At 36.2% G+C, this 27,711-nt stretch overlaps 1 protein-coding gene across 1 annotated transcript; it reads left to right on the top strand.

Moving 5' to 3' along the window:
- The first annotated feature begins 435 nt into the window (after positions 1-435).
- LOC106803326 (serine protease inhibitor Kazal-type 6-like) lies at positions 436-26,146 on the top strand. Its single transcript, XM_087430278.1, has 6 exons — positions 436-483; positions 6,392-6,497; positions 13,716-13,780; positions 21,662-21,736; positions 24,435-24,550; positions 26,101-26,146. The coding sequence occupies exons 1-6, from the start codon at positions 436-438 to the stop codon at positions 26,144-26,146; spliced, it is 456 nt and encodes a 151-aa protein (XP_087286404.1).
- Positions 26,147-27,711: the final 1,565 nt, after the last annotated feature.

Raw genomic sequence — 27,711 nt, 5'->3', positions numbered from 1 at the left:
AGCCACAAACTATTCACCATTAAATGTAGAGACAGAGGAAGGAGATCAAGAAAGAAAAGACACAAGGTAGGCTTCAGAGTTGTGGCTAGGAAAGGGCTTTGAATATAGTTCAAACCTGTGTATGGAAACAAGTAAAAGGAAATAGTTCAGGAACTTTCTACATTTTGAGGATTTGTATTGCCAGTGAAACTATAAGCCCAGATAAAACAGCCTCTTACCTTAAACAAGCTTCAAGCCCCTGAACTTGACCATAAAGAAGTAGGCTTTGAAAGTAGTGAAACCCAAAATGTTAACATGTTCCCCAAACTGCATCTCAGACTGGTCCTTGATAAATGAAGGGCAAGTAAGATCCTATCAGAAGGCAGAGCCAGAAATTACAAAGAACAATGAAAAGGGCATTGTTTCAGATAACAAAATCAGAGTCTTAATGGAAGAATGCGCCCCGCACATTCTTTACAAGGGCAGAAGTCTTTACCAGTCCAGGTAAGCAGATTTTCATTAGTACTATGTGCCAGTGACATTCATGTGTACCTCCTTACTCTTTTTTTTTTCCTGAATAGAAGCTTTAATTGTGGTGATACTGTTCAAATTCCTCTGTTATATATTGAGTATGGGGAAGTAGAGAGAGGCTGATAGTATGCCTTATAATGTATAGGTCTCCATAAAGAGCTACTTTCAGAAATCCTAAATTTTTTGCTAGTTGCAATAATGGACAATGCTTTAGATTGTCTCTTACAAGGAGTCAAAGGAGTTACGCCCCTAAGTGTGGGAAAAACGATGTGCATGGTTATCTGATAATAACAGGGGCTAATTGTCTATAAAATTCATACTCCACTGCTAGAATATAAAATCATTGCTGGGAAGTGGAAGCCCAGCAAAGGGTTTTTCTACCTCCATTGCATATAAATGTGATAATATGACTAGTTCTCAGTAATGATGAGTGTACTGTGTTTCACTTTTAATCCAAGTTGGAAAAGAATCATGTGGGAACCCTTCACAATATTTTTCTTCTTCCCACCACATTGATGCAAATGAGCAAGGCAAGTTTAAACCACGAGTTGAAGCCAGAAATGAAAGGAGACTGGATCTCTTCATCACTGCTTGGAGAAAAGCTGCCTTCAAATCGGGAACAGTCATCTAGACTTCACACAATTGAGAAATAGACTTCCTCTTGTGTAAGTTATTATACATAGGAGTAATTTGTCATATGGACTGATATTATCCCACATAAAACAATTTGAAATAAAAAGTTATAATGCAAAATTTACCTGCATCAAAGGTATGGAGATAAGGGAGTTATTGAGTTGTGCTATCTGATAGATGCAAGATTCAGTTTCTCATATACTTAGGCAACAAGACAAAGCCACACATATTGCCCTCTATATGCAACATAACTAAATAAACTAAATCTAGCTTTTGTGAATTGAATCATACAAGCATTGATCCTTCCACCCGACATAGTTATTTAGCTTCTACTATTTTTTCTAGGGGTTATGAAGGACACTGGAATATGTCAAATAAACCTCTACCCTCAAAGGATATATAGTATTTTAAGTAATGATGAATAACTTTTATAAGGCAGATATATACTCATAATATAGCACATGCTATATGCCATCAAAGGTAAGATGCTATGTTTGATTGTAAGTTGGAAGAGAAAGATTGATTCCTTCTTGGGCAACTGTGGAAAACATTTTAGAATAGGCTTTCTTTAGTTTGGTCAGGACATTGAGTCAGATTCTGATAGGCAGAGGTAGCAACAATGGGTTTTAGACAGAGAAAATATTAATGGGCAAAAAGTACAGGAAAAGAAAAATGCAGATTACTCAGGATTCTAGTGGTTTGAGCCTCTGATGTTTGGAAAGGAAGCTGGGAAATGAAAGTGAGACAGAAATTATGCCAGAGCACAGAAGAACTTTGAATCCCAAGCTAAAGCTCTTTAATATTGTTGGCTAAGCTTTGTTAAGCAATGGTGAGGCACTCCCAGTTATTTTTCCCCTGGGGTAGCCTGTCTAGACCAGAGTTGAGAGGCTTGGGAGAGAATTTGTATAGCAGAAACAATGGGATTGTTGAAGGTAGACATACAAATTCTTGCAGAGGTTTTTCCCAGAGTTTAGGGCAAACCTAATAATGACTGGTTTGAACTAAATCACCTGACCTGGGCAATATTGCTTGCTTGTGGTTTTAAAAGACTTTGGTGAACTTTCCACTCATATTGTAGAGTGTGTTAGCAAACATTTAAGAGGCTTCCTCTGCTGGTTATAATTAAGCTTTAAAGGGAATAGGCAAAGCCAGACATTTAGTTGGGTTGAAACTATTTCCTTTTTTCCATTGTTACCAATGTGCAATTCACCCTAGCTTGTTTTCCATCACATTTTCCAGAAGGTGAATAAATGTTCTGATTTAGGATGATAGGGAAAGTCAGTATGCCAGCAAGAATTTTTACTGCTTTCTGACTCAGAGCTAGCTCTCATTTCACCTTAGGCCACTGTACACTCCATAAACAGCATGACATTCCACGACCCATTTGGTCCTGGCCCATTTTCAGTCTCCTTTCAACCATTCTTACCAGGTATCCTAGGCTTCAGCCTACTGAACTATTTGGTGTTCACACTGTGAATAGTCTTTACACATTCACTTCTATTCTCATGGATTTTAGCTCAGTTTTATCTATACCTGTGCATCTTCCTCCTCTTCTTCAGCATCCCTCCTCCACTTCCAACCAGTCTTATTTTGCCATACAACTTTTATTTATCCTTCAGGACTTACCCTTGTGCAAACGTTACCTTTTTTTTGAGACCTTCGCTGATGATACTCTCTTAGCAAAATTAATTGAATCTTTGTTTATGTACTTTGAAAAAATATATTTTCTAGAATGTTATTACATTATATTTGAAATATATTGTGTATAACTGACTTACTAAACAGGGATAACACAATGTTATGTGTACTATATTCAAGACATTTGCAAGTGACTATGAGAACATAGAGAAAGCAAAGTCAAACAAACCTACAGAAACCATTGAAGAGCCTCAACCTTCAAAAAACAGTATAGAAAATTATGAGGTAGTTTAAATAAGATAACCAAAAGATTAGTAAGTCAAAAAATGTAAATAAATATGAAAAGAGTTCTCATTTTTTCATTAAAAACATATCAATCAGAGAATTTAAAAGAAAAATAAAATAAACCCCTGTCTTGACTTCAAGGTCATTATAATCTCACATTGTAGATAAAGCTACCAAACAAGAAGTGATCAGTAAATAATATAACACAGTAATTTGGTACCAACCTTTGTGGAACAGATTTATAAAATTTCTAAGAAAAGAAAGATAAATGATCCTGGGAATAGATTTCAGCCCTATTATCTTGAACACTTTTATTGATAAATTTGATGCAGTCCTTGAAGGTGGAATTTTACGTCAGGAGTCAAAAAGATATTTACATATTGGGAGTGATGACTGGCCAAAATGAACAAAATGGAATGCTCCCTATGTAAGTCAAGAAAATGAACCACAAAGAGAGGATAATAGAGAAACTACTTCATATTTAAAGCATGCTTTCTATATCTTCGTTTAAGTCAGTTATAAAATTCCTGACCCGGACTGTATCTTGTTCCTCTTGATTATGTTAATTTATACATCAGTACCATTTTGTCCAGTTGTTCAACCAGTTACAGTAGTCTACTCATATATCTTTGGCCTTCCACAATTACAGCATGAGAGACTTTATCTAATGCCTTGCCGATGTTCAATCCATTAGACCTACTAAATACCTCAGATCTTCCAGTCTAGTTACCATGTCAAAGAAAGTTTGTCTAACCTATTTTTTTTGATACCTAAGGATAATGGAATCCTTTCATAGTTCCTAAACCTATAGCATAATAATCTCTTTTTGAATCTTATCCAAACTAATGCTAAGCTGTAATGCTTAAATTGAAAAATAAGAGATTTGAGGAGGCTTAATATAAAATGCATACACAAAATTCAATCTCAAAGAATGAATTCAAGTAGAAATATACAAAAACATAAAAAAGAAATAAAATTAGTAAGAGAGAAATCTTTGAATGAAGAGAGAATTCTTTGAATGAAATACAAATTTTCCTAACACTATGTTAAGATTCATAACATCAGTTAACTTCCAGGTTTTATATAGCTAATTACATACACTTTATGACTTAGTTTGATTTCCATTGTAGCTAAAGTAATATAAAGAAGTGTAGATAACCTTGATCATAGTGAAATGGAATATGAAGGGAGTGTGGATCATGGAGCAGAAGCAATGAATGGTATAGGTTTTATGAATTGGAGAGAGAATCACCACTCAATGACCTGCAAATTGTAAACTTGACTCCCAACTTTGTGGTTAGCTCTCTATGTGCTCTTGTAGAAGAGTCAGTGAATATTTGGACCTATTCCCTCTATCTCATTAGGAAGCAGGTAAGAACGTAGGGATCATAAGTGAGATTACAGTCCTATTGAAATATATCTGTAAGAAATCAAAGGAATGAAAGGAATTGTAGAAAACTAGACATGAGCAAATGTCTACACCCTTAAAATAAGGAAGAAGATAAACTTTGGAAAATGTTGGCTACAATAGTAACAAATGATCTCTGGTGAATATATAGTGCAAATTACTTTTAAAAAATCATATATTTTTCTCGAATAAATGTAGAATACAAGACAGAATTGCTAAATACAAGACAGAAATTTGGAGGATAAAAGATTAATAAGGAATAGATTCTGTTCACAAGGAGCATCCAGACAAATAGAAGAGATGTCAGATTGGCATAATTTTACAAATTAGAACAGTTTCACAGGAAAAGTAAAGATATGTGTCGTGAGAATTAAGAAGACTAAGTATTATCAGTGTCAAAGTGCAAGATTCTCAAACTCAAACACCTTCTAGGACCAACAACAAACAAGACAAATGAAAGAAACAAGGACACATTTAAATGAGGCAGTTACCACTAAACTTCAGCTGACTTCTGTCCTGTCAATGAAGGGCCCAAATATTTTCAGAAAATCTTGGGTTTTATTTTTATTTTTTGCTAAATATTCAAATTTTAAGAGTTGTGGACTATTTTAAAATATTTAAAACCATTGTGTGGGCCTAATAAAATACATCAACAAGCCAGAATTGATCTTCATGCTACCAGTTTAGGATGTCTGCCTTAGAGGATTAAGAAACGTTCTGTGAAGAGTATTGTAATTTGGACTTCTCACTGTACGATATGCAGAATTTAGACAGGTAGTGATTAAAGAAAAGAACATTCCAAGCAAAGGCAACACCATGAGTTCAGGTAAGAAAGTAGGAATGTAATGGAAATAAATGAGAAACTATGAAGAGCTTATTTTGGAAGGAGTGTAGAGTCTATGATGGGGAAGAGCAGGAAATACGATAATTTGAGCATTTAGGAAAGGTGAGGATGACCAGTAGTCTACATAGATTTTTTTTAAAGCAAGTCATGCCAAATATGCCTCATTGTATTTCATAAAGATTTGAGCTTGGTACCATGATGGGAAAAATATGAACATTGATTTCAGTAGCAGAACATTGGAGATAAGTTCGTGAGATATCTTTGAGCCTGTTTTGTTTCACACTTTTTCAATGATATTGATGATGATCAAGAAGACATTTACTAGATTTACAGTAGATACAAAGTTGAGAGGGATCACTAATGTCACAACATACTTAAACCTAAACAATTTTGAGGGACTGAATGTAAAATTTTGACAGAACATTAAAGGTGTTTTTGAGCCAAGAAAGTCAAAGAAATAAGTATGAGATGCATGAAGATAACCCAGAAAGCCATCTTAATAACAATATTAAGACTCAGAAAGGTTAACTAAGATCCCTCAAATCACACAGTTTATAGCAGAAGTGGAATGCACATTCCGGGTCTGTCTAGAATCAAAGTTTGTGCTCTTTCTTATCTATCACAAAACCACTAGGTATAAAAGTACTATGTCTATTTCTCAGGAGAACATTAGATTGTATTTTGTATTGAGTAGATGACTGAGGTAAATGTATTTTAAGGCCACAATTAATTAAAAAGTCTATGTTTTGTTATTTTCTGCTAAAACATTAATGAAGTTTAGACCTAATATACTGAGTAGAGTAAATCAAATTTTACCTAAGCTAAAGTTTATCAAGTGTCAAAAAAAGAAATTTTCTTATTTTAATTGTTTTTTTCTTCATATCACAGTAATAGCAGAAAATACTTGTCTTGACAATTAAAAATATTTCAATCTCAGTTATTTAACAAACATTTTCTGAGTGCCTATTAATTGCTAAGAATGTTTGAATGTATAGTACTGTGGGTACCACAAAATTTCTCCCTTTATGGACTCACATTTTACTAAGTGGGTGTTTCTCCGGTTTTCCCTTCAGATTGATTCTCCTTATGCCTTCTCTCCCCAAAGACGGCATCTGGATCCAAAAGGAAGCTTCACAACATTTGCAGAACAGTGTCTTGTCTACCTTGGCCTCTGCCGAGGTGTTTAGGTGTTTATTACCAGTTGCTTCCTGGATATTGACTTCTATTCCCCCCATGAAGTGCTGCAGTGTAACACGGCTCCCACAGTCACTGTAGTCCCTGCTTGTGTCTCCACACCTCCTCTTATTATCTGTCGGAGGTGCTAGCACTCTCTGCTGAATTATGTGATTTCTCCCATCAAGCTTTAAGTTGTATTATCTCTTAACTCTGAGCCCCCTTGTCCTGAAATCAAAACCCTTCCAGTTCCTCAGTCCTCTCAGCACTTGTCTATCTTTGGGATGATGAATTTCAGCTGCTTTTTCTGATCTTCATTACAGCATGAGATACCCCTGTGAGACGGCTATCAGGCCCAAATACCTGGGTACCTCCCTTGCTGTTGCCGCTCTGCTTCACCCATACCAAGTCAGATGGTGCCTCTTTATCCTCCTCCAAAAGCCAGGCTTTTTGAATAAGCCAGGGCACTGAAGTCTAAACTCTGGAACCTCTTTCTCAATCTCTTCCTAGACACCTCCCTTCAGACCTAAGAAAGGTTTCTCCTCTTTCCTACATGGTCCAATGGAAGTTCCAAGAAAAATAATTTTCACTCTGAACGAAGTTTGATTGCTGCAAATAAAAAATTCTTGATTTTGGTCTATTGTATGCCTAGAAAGGATTAAAAAAAAAAATTTCATAATAGATGCTGTGTAGTGACTTCCTTGATTAAGGTGCTGCTGTCCTTTTTTTAAAATATATCTCTATCTCATGACCGATGCTAAATAGAGGAAGGGCTCAGGGTCTGGAGATAAAGACATAGATGTTTGAGAAGTGACACTTCAAAATAATAGATTTTACTATATATGAACAATATTGGAAAGGAAAATTTATATGAACAAAGAAAATGTTAAAACATACAAACACAGATGTGAGTTTATCCCTGGACCCAGACCTAAGCATTCTAAAAATAATGAAGCTGCACTTTAATAGGAGAAGTGATATTGTAGAATCAGCAACAAAAATTATAGAATCAAAATTACCCTTAAAATCCTTTAAATGTGTATTAAATAAAATGTAGGTGATTTTGCATATACTACCCTGAATGGAAATATTTGTGAGTAAATGCATCACGTTTGTATAATAAACTGTGCTTGGAAAATATAATCTTATAGTGTTTTGTTTTTAATTACATAAAAGAAAATGTGCACAGCTAATTTTTGTAAGGCAACTGTATGTTGGGACTGCATTCTATGTTTGTATAAAAGCCATGACTTTTGCTGCTTTCTCACACACCTCCCTTTCTTTGAGTTTTTTCTGTTTCACTTTTTTTTTTTGCGTGATTCAATTCATGGACATTTACTTACCCTTAAATGTTATGATACTTACAACTTTTCTTATTTTCCTGTCAGAGTGTTACAGAAAACAAAATTCAACCTGTTCTCATCTGTTTACGCTGTAGCCAAAAGACTAGAATTATACACAGCTTCTTTAGTGTCTGTGAATAATTGCCTGTGACTTCTCCATAACCTTCTATTATTTCAGCGTCTCATTTAAGGAGCTAGTTAAGTAATTTCCATAGGATATTTCTTACCTTTTCCTTTAAGTTGTGTAAAAAGAAAAAAAGGTAAACCTTTCACATGGACTCAGAAACCTACCAAAAATTATTGTTCAAGGCACCAGATTTCTTAAGTATATATAATCCTTATAATGTAATAGTCCCTCCTCCACTCCTGTCCAGAACCAACACTTAATTTGTGCTTTCACGCTCTCAAGCTTTGTCGTGGTGAGCAGGGTACTTGTTGAAGGTACAGAATTGAAAACACTCAGAACAAGAGGGTATAATCATTCTGCCTAAGAATCATCCTACAAAAACACCTATCGAAGAAAAGCTCTCGAAGGACGGGAGGGGTAGGGAAGGATAGAATGGAAGATGAAGAGACAAATGCTTTTAGGTAAACAGCGGTTTTGAGAGTTTAGAGCAAAGTATGAGAAGCAACTACTATAAATGAAACTTTGGAACAGGAGAAGTTTAAACAGAAATTTTAGAAAGACCACCATGGATTTTATGACGGAACATCACTGACGGCTGCTGTTACATTGTTTTTTATTATTTGTCAATGCTTTTGAACTTCTGTCAAGTTCATGAGGACATGAGGTTATGCTTACAGTGGCTTTATATACTCTGATCACAGAAGAGGAAGGAAAAGCAGAAGGCAAAAGGAAGGAGGAAGCATTGGGTGTGGAATGGGAAGAGGCAGGAAGGTAGCAACAGCACCTAAAACCAAGCTCATGAAACGTTTTAAAGTTTCCAAGCACTGCGCTTTATATTATATCACTTAACCAGGCAAAAATAATTAAAGATAACGACAAGTAGACAAAATTGTCCAGTTGTTATTAGAAAATTTCATAGCTTTCCTTAAGCAATTTCCCAATTATTCTGTTTTTCTAAATATTCCCAGACTCCTCCTCCCATAAAGTGTTCAAGAAAAATTTAGATACAGTTTTTAGGGTAGTTCATTAGTGTGTTTGAAACTTTTAGTGTCTAACATCTGCTCTATAACTTTCTGGAAAAGACTTTAAGATTATGTGTATGTGAGTGTGTGTGTATTATATCACTCCACATTAGCATGAAAACACTTTTTTTTTAATAATTTTATTTATTTATTTATTTTTCCCCCAAAGCCCCAGTAGATAGTTGTATGTCATAGCTGCACATCCTTCTAGTTGCTGTATGTGGGACGCGGCCTCAGCATGGCCGGATAAGTGGTGCGTCGGTGCGCACCCGGGATCCGCACTGGGCCGCCAGTAGCAGAGCACGCGCACTTAACTGCTAAGCCACGGGGCCGGCCCCGAAAACACTTTTAATACTTGCCAAGCACACACTTTTCCTTCCCTCTCATTCTTTTCTTCTCTTTCTATCTGTGTCTCTCTCTCCCCTCTTTCCTCTGCCCTTTAAGTTCAAGTCTTTTAAAACTGTCAGAGAAGCAGTTAAAAGAAAATTTTTCTTATTTTTATCACAGTCGTGCTTCATTTTTGATTAAACAGTAAAATCTTATTTGATCACCAAAATCAATAAAATATATTCACCATTTTCAAAGATAGAAAATTCATCCTAAATATTGAGATGAATCAAATTAAAGTTTCTAAAAATATGTAATTTCCAAAAAGAAAACAAACGTCCTGAAATAAAGGAGAATGATATCAGAACTATGCATATATTTTCTCAAAGTGACTACTTTAGAAGGAAATCAATTATTTAGATGTATAGTTTCTAAGTTATTTTTACATACATTGCACTAATCACTTGTGTTTAAATTGGACACATTTTGCATATTCTTCCCATACTTTAAATTGTTTTTTTTTTTTTTCATGATGTTTTAAGTAGTTGTTCATGATTTGAGACAGACTTTCTCATTAGAAAGTTATGGCATCACACTCTTTAATCTGTCTTGCAATTAAATTGGCTATGATAGTTATTGGGATTCAATTAACTTATACGAAAAGTATACTTTCAAGGAGTTAAAACATAAAGAGCTTTATTATAACTAGATTTTTATTTTGAAGAAAAAGGAGAAATATTAAATATTCTCGTTTCAGTAACTTTTAAAAATAATTTATTTTTCACAAATTAAAAAATTACATTGACTCGGTTCTTCATTCTCACTTAAAAATTGAAAATCACAGGCATTTGACTACAATAATGATTTAAAAAATTAACAAGCTGATTTCTGCCAGAATCCAGAAAATGCTTTTTCCAATCAGTTCTGGTGACAATGTAGAATATTTATCTCTTTTAGGTACACTTTGGGTGATGTGGACTCTGAAAATCCCAGTTACACCCAGAATTCCATTCCCCTATAGTTACTCATCTGGACCACAGACGTGTAGGACTTGTCTGAAGGAGACGTAGGCTTCAAGTGGGGCTCCGCCAGTGAATCATCCCTTTAATGAGCGAAACCTCTTAGGGAAGAGCAGGGAGGATGTATTGGTCGTCAGGAAAATGTAGACTGCTGGTGGAAAATGACATTCTCTATTAATAAGATCTAAGGTGTGACTCACATAATTGTCCTAACTTTTAAGATTGATGGGGAGCATGAAACATTTCTTTAAGTTGGTGACAGGTCCTAATAAATGCCTAAAGTGTGCAGGTCTGCACATGGTTTTAGAATGTGATTTTATAAAGAAGGTGGAGATCCCAACTCCTTCGATCATGTCTATATATATGTCTGAGTATGTGTTTTAGTGATCTGGGAAGTGTCTTGACAGAGAACCTGATCTGGACAAAGCAGCCTTGACCGGAGTGAGCTCACTGGCACCATGAAAATATCAGGTGTCTTTCTGCTCCTCTCTCTGGCTCTTTTCTGCTTTTTCTCAGGTGAGTTTTATTTTTTTCTTAAAATTTATGCTGAACTGGAAATGACAAGTGTATGTGTCCAACATATTTCAAAATTCTAACAATTTTGATATGAAAGACCAATTCTAAGATCATCAAAATGATTGTGAAAGACCAATTCTAAGATCATCATCATCATAAATGGTTGTGATAATGAAAATGGTGATAATGACAACTTTTTCTTTGAGCATATAATATATTTTAGGCATGTACTGAGGGCTTTTATGCATTATCTCCAATGCACATAGCAAGGTCTTCATATCCATATTCTACATATAAGAAAACTGTGGCATAAAGAAGTTAAGAAAATTGCCAAAGGACTTGCCGCTAGTAATTAGAATTTAGAATTTGAATCCAGGTCTTCTAGACATCATGGTTGATGTTTGTTCCACAGACTAGTCTAGAGGATGGGTAATTGTGTTAAATATTAGTTTGGCTTTCCAAGACAAAGGAAAAATTTTCTGTCCTCATTATTCTTATAATTGGAACTCAAATAATTAAAATTGAAACAAGGGGAAAAGGCAACTCAATTAGAGAATCCTTCATAAAAAAGTTATCAAACCTTAGAATGCAGAATCATATATATATGCTGCTGGTGAATTAAACACTTCTTCAAGCAGAGGAATATCTTTGGCCGCCTTAATGAGCAGTAGTCATATATTCTATCAATTCTGATTGTTCAAAGGACAATTATACTTCAATCTAATGTTTTTCATCACAGGACCACGTGAATGAACAAGGCCACTGTGTCTATTTCTTCTTTATTATTCTACTTTAAGCTGTGGTAGTGGACAAAGCACATGCTAGAGTCCCTAGACCCAAGACCTAGCCCATCTCTTCCACCAATGGCCTGTATCAACTGGACAAACAGCTCAACTCTCTGAGATATTCTCTCATTTGTAGAATGCTAGAAAGGAGACTGAGTCCTGGGGCCTTCCATGTCTGATGTATCATTTTCTGTGACAAAAGTAGTTGAATTTTGATGCTATCAGAGATTTTAAATGCCTGAACATGTAAAAACAATAATTTTTCAATGAGATTGAGCAGATGGAGAAGCCATTGTTCACCAGAAATTGGTCATATTTACACAAAAAATATATTTAGAAATATGAAAAAAATTGAATAATGGACTCCTGTGATATTATGTCTTAAGTTTACTACTAAAGCCAAATAACTTGAATGAGTGGTTCTGTCAATTGCTGAGATGGCATAAAAAAATAGATATGACTATATCAAAATTTACTTGAAAAGATAGCCTCAGAAATTAATTGATATCCTCTTATTTACTTTACAAAGGTAAACTAATATTTTCATTGGTTCTGGTTGACTAATATACTTAATTTACCAAAACATGGTCCTTTATAGATGTAGTGCCTAAGAACCTTAATTTTGAGACCAAGAGAAATAAATTTCAGTCCTGCCTATTTCTATTTTATAGCTGTCTGACCTTTCTGAGTCTCATTTTCCTCATCTGTAAAATGGAGATATAAAAAGACTAGCCCTCTATGAGGAATTAAATGAGAAAATGCATGTAAAGTGCTTAACATAGTGGAGGGGACATAGTAAGTGTTCAATAAATATCTATTAATATTGCCATTATTAAAGTTTAATAATAAGAGTACTAGATTGGACTTGGCATTGTAGATATTAATCCTGCTTCTGTTTGACATTTCCTACATATGAGATATTGAGCAAAATCTCTATTCTTCTAATCAAAGATTTGTGCAGTGAAGAAACGGCTAAAAATTTAACAATGAGTTTTCCCTGGTCGTAAAAATCACTTGGAGTGGTTACAAAAATATAGACTTCCAGGCCCTATTTGGTCTTATATAATGGAATTTTCAAGTGATTGTCCTAAGAATCTGTATTTTTAATAAGCAGCCACACTGCTGCAATAAGGTTGGCAATCACTACAGTAGATGATCATCAACTTCCTTTCAAATGTAAAAGCCCTGTTCTCTCCCTATCCTCATTAATAGAGAATGTCTTTTCAAGTATTTGCAGTTTCCTCCCACAAGTGTTGACCAGCACTGGAGAAGGATTGCACTTATTCATACACTTTCTGCCATCGAGGTGGCCTTGGGGTTACGTGTGAGAGATGTTGCTGGCATTAAGAGTTCCACAGAAGCGACCCGAGACCAAACCTGAGCAGCTGATACCACGCTTCAACCTAAGACTTTTATTATTGCAGTATTTTAAACCACTGAGCTAATTAGCCACAACCTAAAATCACACACATAATCATAATGATGGAGGGAACAGAGAGAAGCAAGACTCTGGACTTTTTTTCTCTTTCAGAAATTGAGAGAGATGTAGCAGGAGAAATGAGTCGCAGAAAAGAGAATGAGTTTGTCCTTGCCTGTCTATACTTGGGCCCTGTATTTAAAGCTGAGTATAGAGGGCAGAAGAGAAAATTGGGGCTCAAAGAACAAACAACAAAGTTAATCTTTTCCCCAACTGCCTGTAACAAAGGCTTTGGGGACGGACTGAAGGCACTGGACCTGGGAATGTGAAAGTGAGAGGAGACTTTCCAACCCAACTTCTCCAACGTAAGACCAGAGATGATAAGGTCATTCCCACAGTAAATGAGTGACTGGACCAGGACTGTAATATGAGTCTCCAGGTCCTTTAACTATTTTCTCTCACCCCACCCAACATCTAGGAAGTATTACCCCATCGGGGTCCATCTCCTGACATCACTTTTCAAGTTTCTACTGCTCCCTAAGAAGTGAGTGGGTATAAAAAATAACACAACCATGCCATGACTTGTTGAGATGGCCAAGAAGCAAGAACAAGTATATCATTCCAGGCTTGGAGATTTCCTATTTTTGCACATCATTTTGCACATCCAGATATTACAGTGTTCAGATTTTGTGCTTTTTTTTTTTTTTCAGGTGTCTTCAGTCAAGGAGGACAGGTCAGTGTATATTTTTATCGATCCTTCAGACCTGGGTGGCGCTTGGCTGGTATTCCTTAGCCAAAGAGAGGTTTGTCAACTGGTAAAAGAGCAAAAACTATGAAAAAGCAGACCAATCTGATATCAGCAGAAGTATTTTTTTTTAACTATCTGTCTATGAGTATACTGTTTTCAGTTTAACAGAGCCTAAATGCCCATTCTCAGATTTTGTTGAAGTAGAATGAATATAATAAAAATAGGATGAATCTGTGATAACATTCATGCTCTATTATTAATTTCACTGTGTGATCTTGGGCCAGTTACTCAGCTTTTCTGAGCTGCAATCTTCACAACTATATTAAAGGTATAATATTATTCACCTCATAGGAATTATATTTAAATAACATAAACCATGTGCAAGATTTGGTAAACTATAAAAGGATTGTTTACTGATTAAAAATTAACAGCTTCTAAAGGAGTTAGGACAGAGGTTATTATTTCCTTTTTAGGAGTAAGGCAACTAAGAGTAGACAGAAAACTTGTTTAATGCTTTGTACTAAGTATACACAAACTGATTCAGTCAAACTTAAATACAATTTGGATTAAAAATTGGAATGAGTACAAATTATCTTCATTGTTTGGCTGGGTTTTTCCAAATTAATCCACCAACTTTTTTTCAGTTTTCTTGTTCTAACTGTCAAAAGACAACACAGACAAACTTGCTCTGTCAGTCCTGCTCCTGTGTCCATACCGAACATTCCTAGCTGACCTTGGCACTGGTTCTTGTTTAGTCTTGTGCCCAAGAACCCTTGGCATCAAAAGTTTCCAGACACTACTGCCAACTGATTGGAGTTGGCAAAGGAGTTGAAAAATATTTTTCAATCCTAATGTACTTATTACATTGGATAAGACTTTTTTTTCAAATTTTAGTGTCTCAGAAATTGGTATGCACCTTACAATGGATGATGCCTTACAATAACTGCCAGTGTGTGTGTGTGTGTGTGTGTGTGCGCGCACTTGCGTGTATTAGTGTATGTACACACGAGTGTTTGTATTGGTATATACTCTTGCACACCTTAAAATTATTTCTTCTTATGGTTAAATACATATGCTATCACAGTCTATGTTAAATATCAAAACAAACAAACAAGGAAAGGACATAAGATCCAGCCAACATATTTCATGTCCCACTAAAATATGAGAGACCATTACACATAGATTTAAAAGATATGGACTTTAATTCCAGTGTTCTCTAACACGTAAGTTGCTTCCCTTCTCTGGGCTTTGATTTCCACGATTTTTAATGTTTCCCAGATTTTTAGTGTTTTCTAAAGTTCCTTTAAAATCACCTATGGGCGATTCCTTAGAGATATTGCAGGTTTGATTTCAGACCACTGCAATAAGGTGAATATTGCAATAAAGCAAGTCACATGAATTTTTTAGTTTCCCAGTGCATATATGTTTACACTATACTGCAGTCTACTAAGTGTGCAATGGCATTATGTCTAGAAAAACAATATACATATCTTAATAAAAAAATCCTTTATTGCTAAAAATGCTAACCACCATCTGAGCCATCAGTGAGTCATAATCTTTTTGCTGGTGGACGGTCTCGTCTCAGTGTTGATGGCTGCTGACTGATCAGGGTGGTGGTTGCTGAAGGCTGGGTTGGCTGTGGCAATTTCTCAAAATAAGAAAGCAATGAACTTTGTCACATCGATTGACTCTTCCTTTCATGGACAATTTCTCTATAACATGTGATGCTATTTCATAGTGTTTTACGTACAGTGGAACCTCTTTTGAAATTGAGGTCAACCCTCTCAAACCCTGCCCCTGCTTCATCAACTAAGTTTCTGTCATATTCTAAATCCTTTGTTGTCATTTCAACAATCTTCACAGCATCTTCACCAGGAGTAGGTTCCATCTCAAGAAACCACTTTCTTTGCTTGTCCAGGAGAAGCAAATCCACATTTGTTAAAGTTTTAGCATGAGATTGCAGCAATTCAGCCACATCTTCAGGCTTCACTTCTAAGTCTAGTTCTCTTGCTGTTTCTACCACAACTGCAGTTACTTCCTCCACTGAAGTCTTGAGTCCCTCAAAGTCATCCATAAGGGTTGGAATCAACTTCTTCCAAACTCCTGTTAATGTTGACATTTTGACCTCTTTCCATGAATCACAAACATTCTTAATGGCATCTAGAATGGTGAATTCTTTCCAGAAGGTTTTCAATTGACTTTGCCCAGATCTATCAGAAGAATCACTATCTGAGGCAGGATAGCCTTATAAAATGTATTTCTTAAATAATAAGACTTAAAAGTTGAAATTACTCCTTGATTCCTGGGCTGAAGAATGGATGTTGTCTTAGCAGGCTTGACAACAACATTAATCTCGTACATTTGCAGCAGAGCTCTTGGGTGACTAGGTACACTGTCAGTGAGCAGTAATATTTTGAAAGGAATCTTTTTTTCTGAGCAGTAGTTCTCAACAGTGGGCTCAAAATATTCAGTGAATCATGTTGTAAACAGATGTGATGTCATCCAGGCTTTGTTCCATTTATAGAGCACAAGCAGAGTAGATTTAGCATAATCCTTATGGGCTCTGGTATTTCCAGAATGGTAAATGAGCATTGGCTTCAACTTAAAGTCACCAGCTGCATTAGCCCCTAATAAGAAAGTCAGCCTGTCCTTCGAAGCTTTGAAGTCAGGTATTGGCTTTTCCTCTCTAGCTATGAAAGTCCTAGATGCCATCTTCTTCCAATAGAAGGCTGTTTCATCTACATTGAAAATCTGTTGTTCAGGGCTGGCCTGGTGGCATAGTGGTTAAGTTCACGCATTCCACTTTGGTGGCCCGGGGTTCGCGGGTTTGGATCCTGGGCACAGACCTACACACCACTCATCAAGCCACGCTGTGGTGGCATCCCGCATAAAAAATAGAGGAAGATTGGCACATATGTTAGCTCAGGGACAATCTTCCTCAAGCAAAAAGAGGAAGATTCACAACAGATGTTAGCTCAGGGCCAATCATCTTCACAAAAAAAAAAAATCTGTTGTTCAGTGTGTCCACCTTCATTAATTAGCTTAGCTAGATCTTCTAGACAACTTGCTGCAGCTTCTGTATCAGCACTTGCTGTTTCACCTTGCACTTTTACTTTATGGAGACGGCTTCTTTCCTTAAACTTCATGAACCAATTTCTGCTAGCGTCAAACTTTTCTTCTGTAGCTTCCTTACCTCTCTCACCCTTCATAGAATTGAAGAGAATTAGGGCCTTTCTCTGACTAGACTTAGGCTTAAGGAAATGTTGTGGCTAGTTTGGTCTTCTATTCAGACCACTTAAACTTTCTCCATGTCAGCAATAAGGTTGTTTCACTTTCTTATCATTTGTGTGTCTGGTGGAGCAGCACTTTTAATTTTCTTTATGAACTTTTCCTTTGCATTCATGACTTGGCTAACTGTTTGGCACAAGAGGCCTAGCTTTCGGCCTATCTCAGCTTTCGACACGCCTTCCTCACTAAGCTTAATCACTTCTAGCTTTTGATTTAAAGTGAGAGATGTGCAACTGTTCATTTCACGTGAACACTTTGAGGCCGTCTTAGGGTTATTAATTGGCCTAATTTCAATATTGTTGTGTCTCAGGGAATAGGGAGGCACAAGGAGAGGGAGGGAGACAGGGGATAGGCCCGTCAGTGGAGCAGTCAGAGCACACAGCATTTATCAATTAAGTTCGCTGTCTTACATGGGCGTGGCTCGTGGCGCCCCAAAACAATTACGGTGGTAACACCAAAGATCACTGATCACAGATCATCATAACAAATATAATAATACTAAAAAAGTTTGAAATATTGTGAGAATTACCAAAATGTGATGCAGGGACACAAAGTGAGCAAATGCTGTTGGAACAATGGAGCTGATAGACTTGTTTGACACAGGGTTGCCACACACCTTCAATTAGTAAATACGCAATAAGGTGAAGTGCAGTAAAATGAGGTATGCCTGTATTGACTGATTCTATTCCTTTAGAATGGCCTAAGTCTCACAGTCTGTTTGCTTTAGGATCACTTGGGATGCTTACTAAATATGTAGATCCCCAGGCACCACGCCAGACTTGCTGAATAACAATGGCACAAGTGGGAGTTTTTGAATCTGCATTCTAAATAATTATCCAGTGCTGGGAAACACTGACTTTGGAGCCCAAATACATTGGAGAAAATATAGAAGAGTCCTAATTCAAATACCTACCGGCTGTGTGATTTGAGGGATATCTCTTCCCTTCTCGTGACCTTTGTTTGAAGGTCTGGATTCAATGATCTTTAAAGCCCCTTCTGGCCTTAGATATCTGAATCAGTATGAACCACGCCTGCCTTGTCAAAACTGCTGTCTCTTTTCTACTCAGATATAAAGTGCAGGGAGGGTGCCACCTTTTGGATAGCATCAGGGCTGCCATTTGTCTTTTGCATGGCTGTCCCAATGCCAGGCAGAAGTTGAAACTAACTTTAGGAGCATGTCTGCTCAAGTCTAATCCAGCTATCACAGAAGGAAGAAAGATTTCCTCCAAAACTCAAGTCATTCTTCTCATGCCAAGAGGTCTCTCCACGATGAAGCATCTGACGGGACAGTACAGTTAGCAGTCTAAATTCTAGATTTGTAAAAGTTTCACATTCTTTCAAAAAGATTATTCAAGCTAAACAAAGGGCATGTTCTTGGACTTTTGGGATTTATAGTCCTTAAAAATTTTCCCTATAAATGGAAAGAACTAATATGTTGCCAACTCGTTGATTTGCCAAGTAGAAACATATACTTAAAATAATAATAATATAACAATTACTATTTTTAATAATAGTTAAAAAATAAAACTGCTATTTACCATTAACAGCCTTCATTACAGAAATTGTAGTATAACGCCAAAATGCTTGAAAGACATCATCTCAGAAGAAGGATGGTCTACAAATTAACTACAGATCTACAACTTGACTGCAGATAGGAAATCTGATTCCTCAGAAAGAGGACCTAGCTGACTCAGGTTTACCAACAACACTAAAGCTGTGCAGACAACATCTCAGGACCCCTGGCTCCATATCGCATGAGCTTCATTGGCTCCACGCTGCCTTTAACCAGCAACAGAAAGCCACTGTGCAGTGCATGTGAAAGTGTTTTGAGCAGTATAACTTTCTAAACAAATATATGAGAGTGTTTATCATCCTGACTTCTTAAGCAAAGAAGTATTATAATGAAAACAGTAGTTTAAAATGTGACCACACGTAGGAGGGATTTTGAAACTTGGGGGAAACGGAAGCAGAGAGAGTAGAATTTATTTCATTGGCTAAGAAAAGAAATGCTGATGCTAGCTATAGGTAGTAAATTTGGAACTGATGAAGAGGACTTGAGGTAAAGAAATACACAAAAGGAAACTCGCAAGGGGAAGGAAATGGCCAGTTTTAATCTGAGGGTAGGTTGAGGAATCTGAAGAATGGTACTATTATAAAAAAATGGAAAAATTAGAATGTAGAACTAGTTTTGAGGGAAAGATGAAGAGTTATATTTTGGACATAAATGAGTATTAAGTATGAATCAAACTGCTGACGAAGGTGCCTGTATATTTCTGACAATTAGGAGTCAGAGTTTGAGATTTTGATGAGGACTCAAGGGAAAAAAATGTCTAGAACTCATCAGTATCTTCTGGGAAAGTATATGTTCTTAAGGAGAGAAAATCAAGTACATAAAATTTTCTTGACAATGACCATAATGAATACTCAGGAGGAAAATAGAGAAGACAATAAAAGGAACACAGAAGAAATAGTTGGAGAGCCAGAGTATTGACATATTACAGAAGTCAAAAAAGAGTTTCAAGAGGTGGAAGTGATCGAGAGTAGCACATACTATAGAGAAATCATGAATGTTTTATAAATAGCCAATGGGTGTATCCTGAAAGGTGTCATTTTTTAGAGTAGTTTCGGTAGTGTGGAAGGGGTGTGAAACCAGGGGAAGTAGAAGCCAAGTCAGAGAGGGGCTAAGAGAACTGGTATGCTAAAGAAAGGGGCTGATTTAACCGCATAGGTCCTATTTTTCAGTAAAAGGAATAAAAGATGAAGTCCTACGCTCTAGGTGTGTATGTGAGTGTGTGACTACAAATTTTCCTTGGCTTTGTTTGTAGCACTAAAATACTAGACTACAATATCAATGATCCTGACTCTCTAGTTGATTTAGTGACCATATACACTCATTTTCCAACCAAGTTAAATAATTTTGTAGTCACCATTAGCAAAAATGACTCATCTGGGTACTGAAAGTGTCAGTCTATTCCAGAATATTTTCAAAGGTACAGTTCTTTGAAGAACCACAGGGAGTCAGGCTGACACTAAACATTGGCACTCAAGTGCCTAGAAGTAGTCTCTGGAAGTTGAACTATCTAAGGAAATAAACGCAGGTGCTTATTAAATCCAACACCAATCTAAAAAACATCAAGAAAATTCACTAAAATAGGGTAAGAAATAGTGGGCTCCAAAAATTCTAGAATGTGATACAATTCACATTGTTAGTGTTTATAATAGCAGTCTTCCACATGATACTCGAAAGTTTGCAGTGTTTTCAAAAGATTTATCAATACAATAACCCTAGAAGATAGGCATTGGCAGCCCCATGTTAAAGATGAAAAAATTTAAACTCAGAGCAGTGAAATGTTTGCACAAGTAAGTGGGAGAAGCAAAATTCAAACCCATTAGAACATTTTGAATAGATTTGGGGTAAGTGGGTGGAGGGGAGATTTCAGCTTTCCTGGGTCTCCTTAATGCCTTATGAAGGAAACTTCAAAGAGAAAAGATAATCCTACTGTCACTGTTGTTCTAGAACTGCTTTGACTTCCTCTGAGAAGCCAATTGTTTGGATTTTATTTAAAGGAGTCTAATACAAAAATACAAAAGAGGAGAGGAAATTTAGGCAGAGGAAAGGCATGGCATTTGGAAATCAGCCTATTTCTCCTCAAGTTGTGCGAACTGTGGTCTCTTGCTAGTCCCAACTCTGATATTCCTCTGCCTCGCTCTTTGCTTCACAGAGGGGATTTCTGGCTGGCTCTGCAAAGGCATTCTTTACCATTCCCAACCTCTGGAGCTCTCAGAGAGTGGCCCTTTTCTGTCCCCAGTCACCATGCTAAAATTTCTCACACAGTGAGCGAAGAGGGGCTTCTAGATATAAAGGAGGAAACATTTGGACAACAGTTGTTATTTCTCCCATCCAGTTGAAGAACTAAGGACTTAGCTTTATTTAAGCCACTTCACTGAAAGAAGTCACTGCTAAATCTTAGATCATCACACCTAGGAGAGTCCTTAGAGACCATCTAGGCTGATGGTATTTAACATTTTGTATGAGTCAGAGACACCTTTCAGAATGTGATGAGAGCTACAGTGAGGGCAGACCTACTGTAAAAAGCTTATTTTCTGCACTCCTAGTCCAGGACTATTTCAAATATTCCACACTGACTTTCTACAAGTCTTCTATGACCACATTTGATCCTTATAACAACTCTGGGAATGAAGTATGGCAACTGTTATTGTTTGAAAAATTTTGGTTAAGAAAATTGAGGTGCAGATATTGAGTGCTTTGTCCAAGATGACACAACTAGCCAATGGCGAATGGCAGAACAAGTTCCGAAACGTGATTATTCAGCTTACTTCACAGATCATTGAATGATGCTGCAATGTAAAAGTACGAAGTGTATCTATGTTTGAAGGAAATTTGCTCACATGCCGTTTGATTGATTTGGTTTTATTTATTGAAATTCTTGGTCTTCCTAGTCTCATTCCCAGGGGGTAGGGGCAGGGCAAAAGTGGGCTTGGGGAGGGAGGTGGGGCCTAGAAACTCTTGAAGTGAACGCCTTCCCCAAGTGCTTCTTCCATATCTGTTTTCCAAAGGACAAAAGAGGCTGGATCACAAGCTCGGAGGGCCGGATGCTCAGGAAAGGTGGCTTACGGAGGCGTCTCGCTCACGTAAGATACTTTCTTTTTTCTTCTGCTCACTGCTCTGACTGTAGAGACACACACTTCTCTGACTGAGATGCTCTTTCCCCGGCTTCCACATTGCCTGTGCTTGTCCCACTGTGGTATTTATCACACACGATGCTGTAATTATCTATGTTCTTCTCTGCTTTGCTAATGCAAATAAGATGGCGAACTCAATGAGATAGTGTTTCTAACTGATTCCTCTTTGTATCACCAGCACCCAGCACCATGTCTTCCAAATATTACTTACTCATTGGCTACTTGTAAAATAAATAAAAATATCAGTCATGATTCTGTGGTTTACAATTCTTTCTTGACTCAAACACACAAGTGCAAAGGTATGCATTAATGATGTAAATACAAAATACATTAGCTTTTGAGAAAAAAATATCCTACGGTTTGTAACGCCCTAAATATTTTCCAGCCTTTTTTCTATTTGGAGACCTAAAGGAAATATTACTAAGCTGGAAGTAGTACGAGAAGGTGGAGTTATCTTTAGAGCAGTGGAGAAAAGTGGGACTGTAGCTGGGACTACAAGATGCCTAGGTATCTTCTACACAACCACGCCCTAAGAAGACCTCCGCTAAGCACCATACTACCCAACCTCAAAAGTACAAGATGCTAAATTTCAACAAAAAATAGTCTTAGATGCCTTAAATCTGACATATATGATAATATTTTTTAACTCAATTTTATGTCTCTTTTGCTGAGCATTTTCTCATGCAAACCTTTGGAGAGCTTTATCAGTGCACAGTGGTTTGCTAACATCTTAAGCAAATGATTCCTCTTACCTATGCTCATACATGTCCCTAATAAGCTGTTTTAATGACATTTACATGCCGTGACTATAAGTGTAGTCAAGGGTACATAGTGACAGTTGGTTTTTATTTCTCTCAATGAGGATGCGTTAGAAATCAACGATAGTAGATTGTTAAAAATTCTGGACCAGCAATGAGAAAGAATATGTTCAAGCACTGGTCTCAATGCTTCCTGCTTGTGTGGCATTGGTAAGCCAATTAATTTTCCTGAGGATCAGAATTTACCTCTGTGAATTGGTTAATATATTACTCAATATACACCTCAGGATTATTGCAAGACTGACTGAGTTGATCCATATGAGAGTAGTTTGAATACTATGAAGCAATTGATAAACGTAGGACAATATTATTTTAATGGAACTAGGATAGGGTAAAGCAGCCTCTATTCATGTTTAAATGTCCCTTCATTCCACACAGCTGAAATTTGGAGGAGCTCAGTTCTACCTGTTGCATATTGCCTGGACCCTGGAATGAAATGGCTAAAATGTCATTTGCTCACTAAATATTGACTCAATTGACATTGAATTGAAAAGAATCTTAAAACTCCAGACTACTTCTGATAGACCACTATAACTGAGGGGATATATTAGTGGCATAGGTGCTACCATTCCTTTTATAGAGCCCATGAAGAGAATTAATCAGTCATAACTATGTTCTCACCAAGGAGAGATGCAACCTTAGAATCCTAAATACAGCAGCTTAGGCAGCCATTACTAAGTTATTGTAGCAGGCACAAAAGTTCAAATTCTACAGACTTGGAGATACATTAATTAACATAAAGACATTACAATTTTGTTTTCAAGAGATGATAAATGGATGTAGCAGCCACGGGGAAAACTAACAAGCCATCAGATAACTTCTGGGAGCTCCTTGCAATGATCCTCCAGATCTTCATAGTAATGCAGAAGGAATGCTATTAGAGTTACATTAGTACAGTAAAAAAAAGAAAAAATTTCACTTAAAAACCAAAAACTACTCTCAATTGGAACAATTTAATGTTGTAGCAAAAAGTTCTACCTATAGCATTTGCCTTACATTTGTAAGGAATAAGCATCTGCCTTACATCATTATCTTACTCCTGAATATAATAACTGCAGAAATGGGTTTCCTGTGTCTCAAAGAGAAAATCTCAATTATGTTTAACGTGTTCTAGTTAGGCAGTTAAGGAGAGCTATTTTCTATTCCAGAAAGCTTTACTTCACAACTATATATATACAGAGGTCGCCAACTTATGATGGTTCAACTTATGATTTTTCGACTTTATAGTGGGGTGAAAGTGATACCAATTCAGTAGAAACCATACTTTGAATTTTGATCTTTTCTCAGGCTAGTGATATGTGGCACGATATTGTGTCATGATACTGGGCTATGATCAAGAGTGTAAACAACCGATACACTGACGACCATTCTGTACCCATACAACCATTCTGTTTTTCACTTTCAGTACAGTAATCAATAAGTTACCTGAGATAGTCAACACTTTATTATAAAATAGGCTTTGTTTTAGATGGTTTTGCCTAACTGTAGGCTAGTGAAAGTGTTCTGAGCACATTTAAGGTAGGCTATGCTAAGCTATGATGTTCAGTAGGTTAGGTGTATTAAATGCATTTTTGACCACGATATTTTCACCTTACGATGGGTTTATCAGGATGTGACCCCAATGTAAGTCGAAGAAGATCTGTATAGTTACATAACTATAGACATATAGTTATGTGTTTATATACATATATATAGTTATATAGATGTGTAGTTATGTAACTATACTATTATATATATATAATTTTAAGTTTACTGTCCAAAGTTTCTATTCTGAGGGATAGTCCCATAAATAGGATGCACTATTAACATCACTGTGCTTACTTCGGTAGATCGACTGTGGTGAGTTCCGGGATCCTAAGGTCTTCTGCACTCGGGAATCTGATCCCCACTGTGGCTCCGATGGCCAGACATATGGCAATAAATGTTCCTTCTGTAAGGCAGTGGTGTAAGTATCATACTCACCAAACCTGTCTCTTGCAAACACAAACTTCCAGAATAAGACTATGACATTTTCCTTGAAGTATTCTAGAAAGTTCTACTTATACCCACCCATAGAGACTGAAGAAAAAAGCTTCGGGCAAATGAACTGAAAACAAATAGGTCAAAAACTAAACAAAACAAATTACATAATAAGTTATTTGAAAACGTAATATTAGTTATTTTAGTTTTTTAGTATTAAATTTGACTCATCCTAGGGAAATTTTAAAAATTTCATACATCTTTAAAATTTTTAATACATTTGTTCCATTTATTTCTAATTAAAATTTCAATAATTTGCATCCAATTACTTTTGTTGTTATTATTATTATTGATTTTGGAAAAGATGGAGGAAAGTTTTAGAGATGCAGCGAAGTTTGAAAATTCATTGAAATCAGAAACATGAAAAACTTGTGAGAAAATTTGTCATCAATAAAAATATTCTTTTATCCGAATCATTTTTAGGCATTTTATTTTATGCCAAATTGTATGTTGCTAAGACACCAATTTTCATTTATTCCTCTCTTTAGTCTGATGAAAAAGGCCTTTCAACAAAGAATAAGGGAGAGAATTATCCTTTATTATTCAGAATATTCAAACTTTACAGATAGCATACTAGGAAGATTCAATCAAGGACCAATATTTATTTAATTTACATGTTTATAAGGAACAGTACAAGTGCTGTAGATTTTGGTTAATTGACTGAAATTCTTGATGGGACATAGTTTATAATTAATAATAATTTGTTCAATCAATCAGTCTTTTAGTCTGATTGCTCTAAAAGCAAGGGAATTATAACCCTTGTTTAGCCCAAAGAAAGGTTACCTTACTTCCTCACCACTGTCATCATTTTCTTATATTAGAATTTATTCTACGAATGACTTAATTTCCCTCAACTTTGCTGTAAAATTCCCAAGCACAGGAATTATATAACTCCCTAACAATAATAACAGGACCAAGCACATAAAATGAAAGTAGTAAATATTGAATCAATACGTAATAAATATATGCCTACATTTATATATAACATATTTGACTAATTAATACCAAATTCTTCTTAGGAGAAGGGCAGTAGGGTAGGATGAGATTTGATTTAATGAACACATCTTACTAGAAGTTCTGGGTATACGGTCCGCTATAAAATTCCAAAGTCTGAATATTTGGTTCAACTTCTTACATCTTCTATCATGATAGAACTATGACACTATAGTCTCTTTACCATTATTTCTCCTGTTAATATTGCCTTTTCTACTTGTATACATATTTACCTCAGGGAACGAACAATTGAAACCGAAAGTCTAAGCCTGATTAAAACTGAAATTTAAGATTTATGTTTCCTGCAATTAGGCCAGATGTCACCCCTGAGTGCATTTAATTAACCTCTGCCAAATCGTAGACATGGATGCCTGTGGAGTCAAATGATTACATGGACTATGACATAGTTAAGCCTTTTTTCAACCTCTGTGATGAATATTTATAACATTGCACTAAGCATATGTTTGTCTTTCTCTTTTATAGGAAAAGTGGTGGGAAGATCAACCTAAAGCACCGGGGAAAATGCTGAATTAGAGCCAGTGTTCCACGCTGACTTGTCAGCTCTCTCTTGCTCTTTTCTCACTTCTGCTTTTACTTTTCTCTAGCGGATCCCTTAAATTTGTGAAGACTCACCTTCTACTCTGTCTGGGTCTTGGGGAGTTCAATATATATATTTCCCTTGATTTACTTGTCAATAAAGTAAATTCTGCAGAAGTATGGCTTGTGTTTTTACTTTGAGATCAAGAAAATATACAGATACAATATGGAATAATTGACCTGGCATCAACTTCGATAAAAAGACCTGTTTTTTGATCTAAATCAACCATGCAGTCGCTGTGGGATCTTGGGAAAATCCCTTCCCATCTCTTACTCCTAGAATTTCCATGTGGATAATGAAGAATTTTTAACAACACGATCATATAATATGCTTACAACTATTTTACAATATCTGTTATTTAAGTCTTAGATCACATAATATCTGTTCTTCCCAATTTTAGGAAATGTATTTTATATAAAAATAAAACATTTGCTCTCTCTGGACCATAGTTTTCTCATCTCTATGGAATGACGGCTTTGGACTACATACTATGTAAAGACATACATTATTTGGTTTCCCACCAACATCAAAGTGTCTAGCAGATAGGAAAAAGAGATTAAATATTTAATAAATAATGAATAGATGCAAAGGTTTTAGAAGTGTGTACATTTAAAGAATGTAATCAATTGATCTTAATCATAGAATGAGAGAACTGGCTGAAACGTGAGGAATCCTAAGTCCCAGAGAAACTTTAATTAGTTACTGCCAAAGGAAAGACCTCCAGTTAGTAAAAGAGTCACAGTTACAACACGGCTCTTTTGACAACCAGCTCAGTCTCCATGTCACTGACTCAATCCTATGAAGACAAGATGGGTATATAAATATCTCATTCTGAGCAATCCAGATGGAAGTACTCCCTTTGAGTACTTCCATGTAGCAGAGCATGTTTTTACAAATAATATCTTCCTGGGTGAACTCACATAGAAGACATCTCTAGGTGATAACCATCAACGAACATTTACTGGGTGCCTACTCTGTGACAGGCTCTGTTCTATGTTCTTGCGATACAGTTACAGGTGGGGGTAAGGAGGGCAAAAAAATCCCTATATTAATGAAGTTTACATTCCAGCAGGGAGAAATAGACAAAAACGATAAACATAATAAACAAGTAAATGACAGTGCAGTTGCGGTACTAAGTCAGAGTTCTTATTGGGAAGATGTGGAGATGAGGGAGTTGGCCAAGTAAATATCTTGGGGAAGAGGAAAAGGAGAAGTTAGAACACAGTGCTTAAGTCTGGAGCACAACTGATTTGGTCAAGGTTCAGCAAGGGAGAAATGGTGACTGAAAAAGAGTAACTGAGTGGGCAAACGATAGGTGACAGGTCAGAGAGAAATGAGTCCTGAATCTTTAAAGACTTTGTAGTCATTGTTAAGATATTTGCTTCTATTCTGATGTATAAAATGTGTTAACTATAAATATTAAGATCATACTCCTGCTTTAAAAATCTCAGTTATATTTTATGCACACAGATGCTGTCCTTTATATATATAATTGA

The sequence above is a fragment of the Ceratotherium simum genome, chromosome 4 (assembly GCF_057802395.1).
Source record: "Ceratotherium simum simum isolate JZ-2026a chromosome 4, ASM5780239v1, whole genome shotgun sequence".
In the NCBI taxonomy this organism is placed as follows: Eukaryota; Metazoa; Chordata; class Mammalia; order Perissodactyla; family Rhinocerotidae; genus Ceratotherium; species Ceratotherium simum.
This window is presented reverse-complemented; position numbering and strand designations above follow the sequence as displayed.